The 7500-nt window shown below is 42.3% G+C and overlaps 1 protein-coding gene across 12 annotated transcripts in view; it reads right to left on the bottom strand.

Moving 5' to 3' along the window:
- Positions 1 to 7429, bottom strand: part of LOC125045805 (transcription factor dcp-66-like) — a 53870-nt gene extending 46441 nt beyond the window's left edge. For 7 of the 12 annotated variants that reach the window (XM_047643290.1, XM_047643298.1, XM_047643297.1 and 4 more), the window contains exons 1-2: positions 7341 to 7429; positions 3007 to 3068 (exon numbers count right to left, since the gene is read on the bottom strand). In XM_047643290.1, coding sequence (XP_047499246.1) covers positions 3007 to 3023 — 17 coding nt within the window. In that variant the 5' untranslated portion in view covers positions 3024 to 3068; positions 7341 to 7429. The other 5 variants (XM_047643292.1, XM_047643294.1, XM_047643293.1 and 2 more) reach the window with 5 other exon arrangements.
- Positions 7430 to 7500: the final 71 nt, after the last annotated feature.

Genomic DNA, 7500 nt, shown 5'->3' with positions numbered 1-7500 from the left:
GAGGAGGAGGAGGAGGAGGAGGAGGAGGAGGAGGAGGAGGAGGAGGAGGAGGAGGAGGAGGAGGAGGAGGAGATGGAGGAGGAGGAGGAGGAGGAGGAGGATTGCGAGTGGAGAAGCAGTTCCCCTCTACATAAAGAAAGATGTGAAAAGACAAATGACAAGGACAAGGTAGGAAGAAAATGTGGGGGTGAGGGATGGAGGAAAGAGGCAGGGGTAAGGGAAGGGGGAAACAGGCAACAGGAGAAGAAATAAGGAAAAGGAAGGAGAGACAAGATGAGAAATAGATGGGATGGAGATCATGATATATGGTGAAGAAAAAATTGATGCTGATAGATGAAGCTAATGCGGGAGCAAGCAGAGAAAAGAAAAAAAGAAAAGAAACTGGAGAAAGAGCTTACAAATCAAGAAAGAGAAATGGTTGAGGAATAACAGAGCGATGAAGAAGGACAAAGGGGAAGTAATGAATAGAAACTTAGGGCTTGAAAGGAATAGGAAAGGGTCACACTAAGGATGTGGAAAGAAAAACATTGAAGGAGCAAGATAAAAAGAGATGGGGAAGGTTTGGGAGGAAAATCAGTTAAGGATGATGATGCAGAGGGAGGAAAAAGATAGGGATGGGAATGAAGCAGAAGAAAGGTGAAGGTCAAGGCCAGGATAAAGATGGTGTCAGGAATGGAAAGAGGAGGGGGGAGGAGGATGAATAAAAAATGCTTGGTAGGGGACATAAATACCACCACTAAGATTCTATATTAAAAGATGTGAACCGAAAAGAGTCCATTGGATGTTGGCTACACATAAAATTTATAAATTTATCTGTTCTACACTCACACTGACCAGATCCGGATTTCCATTCTTCAATACAATATACTCACTCCTCAGTATTAGGATAAATAACATCAATAAAGAGAATAACACAACAGATAAAAAAAAAAAAACTGCTACTCAAGGAAAAACTACAGCTGCACAACACTCAAACAAGAAACATTACCTGAAATATAAATACCCACTAACCTTTCAATACCAAGAGCACAAGCTGCTGGCAATTTTCTTAATTCTATGATTTTCTTATTTCCTAAGATTTCAACTTCAATGCACAATATGCTCCATGACATGCACTTCCTTTCTACTATCTAGACTACACGCTATAATCCGTTCTACAATACCACAGCACTTAGATGAAGAATTTAAAAAACACGAATCTATATATATAAAAAAAAAAAAACTCCTGCATTGATAAATACCAAGACTAAACGGAGACTGGTTACTCCATGAGCCCTCTTGCAGGCTGTTGCCTAGCAGTTTGGTAAATGAACATAAGAGCTACAAAGTAGATCATGGGAAATAGGAGCAGAAAAGGAAGCAGGGTATGGGAAACAAGTGGAGAGGAAGAGGAAGCAGAGCAGGGGGAATTAAGAGGTAATAAGGAAGAGAAGGATAAGGAAGAGAAGTGGGAAAAGGAGTAAAGAGGAAGAGGATTCAGGGCAGGGGAAAGAGGCGTAAAGAGGAAGAGGATTCAGGGCAGGGGAAAGAGGCGTAAAGAGGAAGAGGATTCAGGGCAGGGGAAAGAGGCGTAAAGAGGAAGAGGATTCAGGGCAGGGGAAAGAGGCGTAAAGAGGAAGAGGATTCAGGGCAGGGGAAAGAGGCGTAAAGAGGAAGAGGATTCAGGGCAGGGGAAAGAGGCGTAAAGAGGAAGAGGATTCAGGGCAGGGGAAAGAGGCGTAAAGAGGAAGAGGATTCAGGGCAGGGGAAAGAGGCGTAAAGAGGAAGAGGATTCAGGGCAGGGGAAAGAGGCGTAAAGAGGAAGAGGATTCAGGGCAGGGGAAAGAGGCGTAAAGAGGAAGAGGATTCAGGGCAGGGGAAAGAGGCGTAAAGAGGAAGAGGATTCAGGGCAGGGGAAAGAGGCGTAAAGAGGAAGAGGATTCAGGGCAGGGGAAAGAGGCGTAAAGAGGAAGAGGATTCAGGGCAGGGGAAAGAGGCGTAAAGAGGAAGAGGATTCAGGGCAGGGGAAAGAGGCGTAAAGAGGAAGAGGATTCAGGGCAGGGGAAAGAGGCGTAAAGAGGAAGAGGATTCAGGGCAGGGGAAAGAGGCGTAAAGAGGAAGAGGATTCAGGGCAGGGGAAAGAGGCATAAAAAGGAAGAGGAAATAGGGAAGTGGTAAGTAATAATGCTTCAGAAAAATAGGAAGTAGGGCAGGGGAGAAACAAGTCAAGAGAGAAAGAAAAAGCAAGGGAAAGAGGAGTAAAGAAGCAAACAAGGGGAAAGGAGTAGTAAAGAAGTAACTCAGGGGAAAGGAAAAAAAGGGGGAGCTAAAAGAAGGAACAAAAAGACAAAAGAGACAGAAAAAAAAACAAGAGCAGGGCAAGGGAAAGGAGTAAAAAAAAAAAAAAAAAAAGGAAGAAATAGGGATACAGAAGAGGAGGAAGAGCACGGGAAAAGTGAAGTGAAGAGGAAGATGGAACAGTGTGGGGAGAAAAGGAGTAAGGAGAAGGAAGCAAGGTTAGAGATCAGAGGAGGAAAGTGAAAGAGGAAGAGCAAGAGAAATGAAAAGGAAGAGGAAGGAGGAGATAAAAGCAACAAAGCAGGGAGAAAAAACAGAAACAAGGAAGAAATAGAGAAGAAAAAGAAGCAAAAAGGAGGTGGAGAGGAGTAAACAGATAAGGTAGGTGCCATAAAATACAGCTGTGAAGAGCTAACGGCGAAGTGTGGAGAACAATGAAGAAATAGACATGTAAGAAAATAAAATTATGAAACAAATAGACCAAATGAAGTAAGATATAAAAAATAGACTTGTTCTACAGCTCATTGATTTTCTTGTATACACAAACTACAATTCATACAAATGTTCCAAGTCATACCACTAACAGTGACATGCAACACATTTAAGTTAATCTATACAGAAATCTAAACATCAAATGGAAGTAAACACAGATAGTAAAACAAGAAACAGACAATGTATAGATACACACATAAATACAAAACATGGAAACAAGTAACCAAGATGCCTCACCTGACACTGAGATCCATAGTTGACAACTTGAGTTTTGCACTAAACAATTCAAGTTCTCATTCCTGATGAAGCCAAAGAGAGAAATCAGATATTAAGAATTTTCATCCACTCTTCTTAGGAGTTGTAAGCATGTACATGTAAATTTTCTGTTCTTCAAAGCATAATACTCTTTTCTAACACATTTATATCACAGTTGTGACAGCGGGCAGATAGTCTAGGGCGTCAGTTAATCACAACAAAAGAATATTCACTTGAAAGCCATTTTGCTTGTCCGAACTCTCTAACAACACGGTTCACTTCTGCATAAGCCAACAAGAAGTTACAGTTACGCATTTTTATTTCATATTCCTAAGCTCCAGTTGTGGATCTTCCTTGTTACATAATACCCAGTCTATTAATCTGAATAACGTTTGTTAATTTGTATGCAATAACAAAAAATGCAAGAAAAAAAAAATGAGAGAGAGGAATGCAAGGTAATTATGCACCTTCTTTGAACCAGTAACATGGATTATAAAGGACAAGAGAACAATTATGTTTAAGGATATGGCTATTTTTCATTCTGAATATATGGTCATAAACCTGTTTGCATACATCCATAATCAATTACTAAATTTAATTGTGAATAGGTAACTAGTTAGCTACAGGTTTTAAATCTTTACTATCATGAACAATAATCCTATAACACATTAACCCAATATGTGCTCAGCCTACTTACACTAAGTAAATATCTGTTCAATACCTTAATATGGTTAATAACAAGCAATGATGAACTCAAGTTGAACTAGGTTCTTGATATATTATTATCTTATATTATATGTTGTTAAAATTATATCCCACGAATTACTGTAAGTAGACAATATGTTGCATCCTTTTCAAAAAGACAATATACATCATTCTGAAATAGAATTTTGTTAATTGTCAAATTAAAGGGCAATACTAAGAAATAGAGATCATAAAACTGTAAATACTTCACAACTATCCTACCTCTTAATATGTAGCATATCCTTTCTATTTAATCTTACGAACCCAATTTACTGAATCTTTATATTTTTCAACTATTCTGAAAATAGATATCATTGCTAAACAAAATTATTTATTTTTCATATTTTGACACCAATAAAGTAAAACCAAGACTGGCACAAACATGTATGTTAATTATTAAAATATTTTAAAAGTAAAGTCTAGAGTAATTCCTATATCTCTAAGTGTTAAGGAGAGAAAGTTATTAGTGTTAATACTAAAATCTAAATTATTTGTCTCAACATTACGACAAATCTGAACATGTATTCCTATATTTAAAGCAAAACAAATTCATTTTAGTGAAACATCTGTACTCGCGGTAAATACAAACTATCCTGTTGCTGTTCCCTTCCTTACGCAATTATGTTATTGCAACCCAAGCTCCCATCTCATACACATTGATACTCAGCACAAGTTTGCAAGTCTGTGGAAACCAGTGCAAACAAATATAACACAAAACAATACACATCACTGGCTTCAACACAGGCAACAGCTGGATTGCACATACAACATATTGCAATAACCTAATGACTCATCTTGAACATAGAACAACTTCCTGTATCTAAATACTGCAGCAACAGTCAAAACTCCCTTCCAGAACCTATCTATACTGTCGGTAGGAGTTGATTTATATAAATTCTAAACAGCAAACACTGTATTGAACTAAAGCACCTGCAAGAATCAATAATAAAATCAACATGCTTAGGGGCATTACCTACAAAACACCCATACACTATATTTCACCCAGATGGCTAGAAATTCCAGGTACTTATCTTGCAGAAAGGTAAACTACACAATTCACAAAACCAGCTCTGAAAACTTCTCATGAATGGAAACTTTCCCCCCTTACCCCATGAGAACATAAGCATAGAAATAAAAAAAAAAAATAAAAAAAATAATATCCAAATGCAAATACAACCTACCGTTACCACAACCTTTCCTAAAAAAAAACTACTAAGCAAACAATTACACACCAAAAATAACAAATATAACCCTCAAAATGTCTTTCTCGCTTCAAGTATTACCATAGAGCAGGTCATGGCCTCTCACCCCCCCTTCCCTCCTCCCTCCCCCATTCCCCTCAACCCCTTGTACCAATCTGATTCCAACACTACTACCTCCCAACTTTCTCTCACTCACACCAGAGAAAATGATAATAAAAAGTCTCCCGGTGTAGTCTTCTTGTCTTGATTTTTATTTTTCCTCTCTCTCATATTGCTTCTTTTTCTCACTCCTTCCATCTATTTCGGGGCGAAAAATGAAAATTCTTCCAAAATGGTGGCACATCAACCAGCAAATTAAAACTTTGGAACATGCCACAAAATAAAATTATCATAAAATGCACACGCATCACGTAAACCGAAGAAAACACAAACAAAATTGAACAAAATCTTTCCGAAAACAGTGTAAAAAGGAATAATATGGCGCAACACACAAAAAAGCCGAACCGAAAATCCGCACACAGTGTATTCACGTCCTCTTTCTTTCTTCCGTTTGGGAGAAAATATATATCACAGAAAATCACTCGCTTTTATCTCCTTTTTCTCCCCATATTCCCCCACTTTCTCTTCCCCCTTTTTCCCCACGAGGACACACCAAAAGCACTATAACGCCGAAACAGAAACGCAAAAGCACACACTGTTAAACCCACGGGAGGAAAACGACATGTGTGAAAAGGGACCAAGCGTCTTCCCCGGCGTGAGTGAGGGCTGAGGCGCGCGAGGTTGACTGACCAGAGCATCTAAACCCCCCTCCTCCTCCTCCTGCTCCTCCTACTCCCCCTCCCCCTAGCCTACTCCTCCCTTCCTCCCTCCTCTCACCCCCCCTTCCCTAACTACTACTCCCTCCCTTCCTCCCCTCCCTCGTTCCCTCTCTCTCTCTCCCACTACCTCCTACCTACTCCTCCCTTCCTTCCTCCTCTCACCCCCCTCCCTCCCCACTCTTCTCCTCTCTCACTCTCTCTCTCTCCCTCCTCCCTCCCCACCACAGCCACTCGCCGACACCTATTTACCTATTCCTGGCTAACACCGCTTTTCTTTTTCTTTCGCTCTCCCTTCGCCCTCTCCACGGCCTTATCGTTTAGCTTTTTTTCGCCTTCTGCTTCTTCGTTTTCGGCGATCGTCCACTTCCCTCCTCCTGCGAGAGGCCGACGCCCCCGGCACGGAAGACTAAGTGAAAGAAATAAGAGGAAAAAGGAAGGGAAGAGAAAAGGGAGTAACACATAGGCCGAAATATCAAAACCGAAGAGGAAGCGGAAATGTTTTGACCTCCCCGTGAGCAACACCGGGAGAACCCTCCTTCCCCCTCCTCTTCCTCCCCCTCCTTCCCCCGGTCCCTCTCCCCCTCCTCCTCCTACCCGGGCCCCTCTCCCCCCTCCCCCCTCCTGCAAGCGTCACCCGAAATCACTTTTCAAGACAAAACTCGGGGCTTCTCCCTCTCTCTCTCTCTTTCTTTCTCTCCTCTTCCTCCTCCATCCACTTTCCTTCCTTCCTTGCACACGCTCTCATCTCTTCCACTGCATTTCTCGATTTTTATATATGCATATATCTCACTTTCCGATACAAAACGCCCGGTGAAAACCTTGTACACACAACAAACTCATTAACAGTATCATGACAGACTTCGTAATGGCGTGGAATGGGACCGGCGCGCTATCACATTTTATCTTCTTTTCTTCTTTCGCGTGGCTTTCCGCACTTTTTAAAAAATTGTATCACCATAATGTCACATAATGTCATTTACCTCGCACATATTAGAGAGTTCACGGCGCTAAAATGTGGAAAAAAATATCGTTCCAAAAAAAAAAAAACACTTCCACTTCCGGAACCATTCGGCGCCACGTTCGTAACAAAAATAATATGAAGTCCACTGCCGCTGTCTTTGTCCTTGCAATGGTGTGTTTGTTTGTCTGTGTTTCCTCACACATCTCTCTCCCTCGCCGCCTTTTTACTCTCGCGGCGGCCACTTCTCGCTTCTCTTTCGCTCACCACGGCTCTCCTTTCCTCACGAGCTGTGCTTAGACACCCCACACGCCCGGGGTCCACTCACGCGGGGGTCGCAACTCGGGGGTCAATCGCTCAAGGACCGAATTCGTACCAACAACCATATCGATTCTATTTCACAACAAACACCAACGTATAAACTCTTCCCTCGACCGCCGCGCCCCCTCGGACCACCGAAACCCGCTTCTCGACCCGATATTCACGCCCTCGGCTCCTTCTCCTCCCTCTCACTGGTCCTCCACCGCATCCACCGGACCTTCCCCTCCACCGAATCCACCTCGAGGAGCACCCCACGCCCGCCGAGAACCGTACATGTGGCAAAAATTAGGAGATAATCCCGGGCGCGCCCACGACCAACATGGCGCCTTGTCTCCGGTTAATGGCTACGGGGCCGACCCTGCTGGACGCACGGGCTCCCGCGCACACACACACACCCCCCCCACCATTCACTACCATTAACTTTTTTTTTTAA

The sequence above is a fragment of the Penaeus chinensis genome, chromosome 38, assembly GCF_019202785.1.
Source record: "Penaeus chinensis breed Huanghai No. 1 chromosome 38, ASM1920278v2, whole genome shotgun sequence".
NCBI classification, from domain to species: Eukaryota; Metazoa; Arthropoda; class Malacostraca; order Decapoda; family Penaeidae; genus Penaeus; species Penaeus chinensis.
This window is presented reverse-complemented; position numbering and strand designations above follow the sequence as displayed.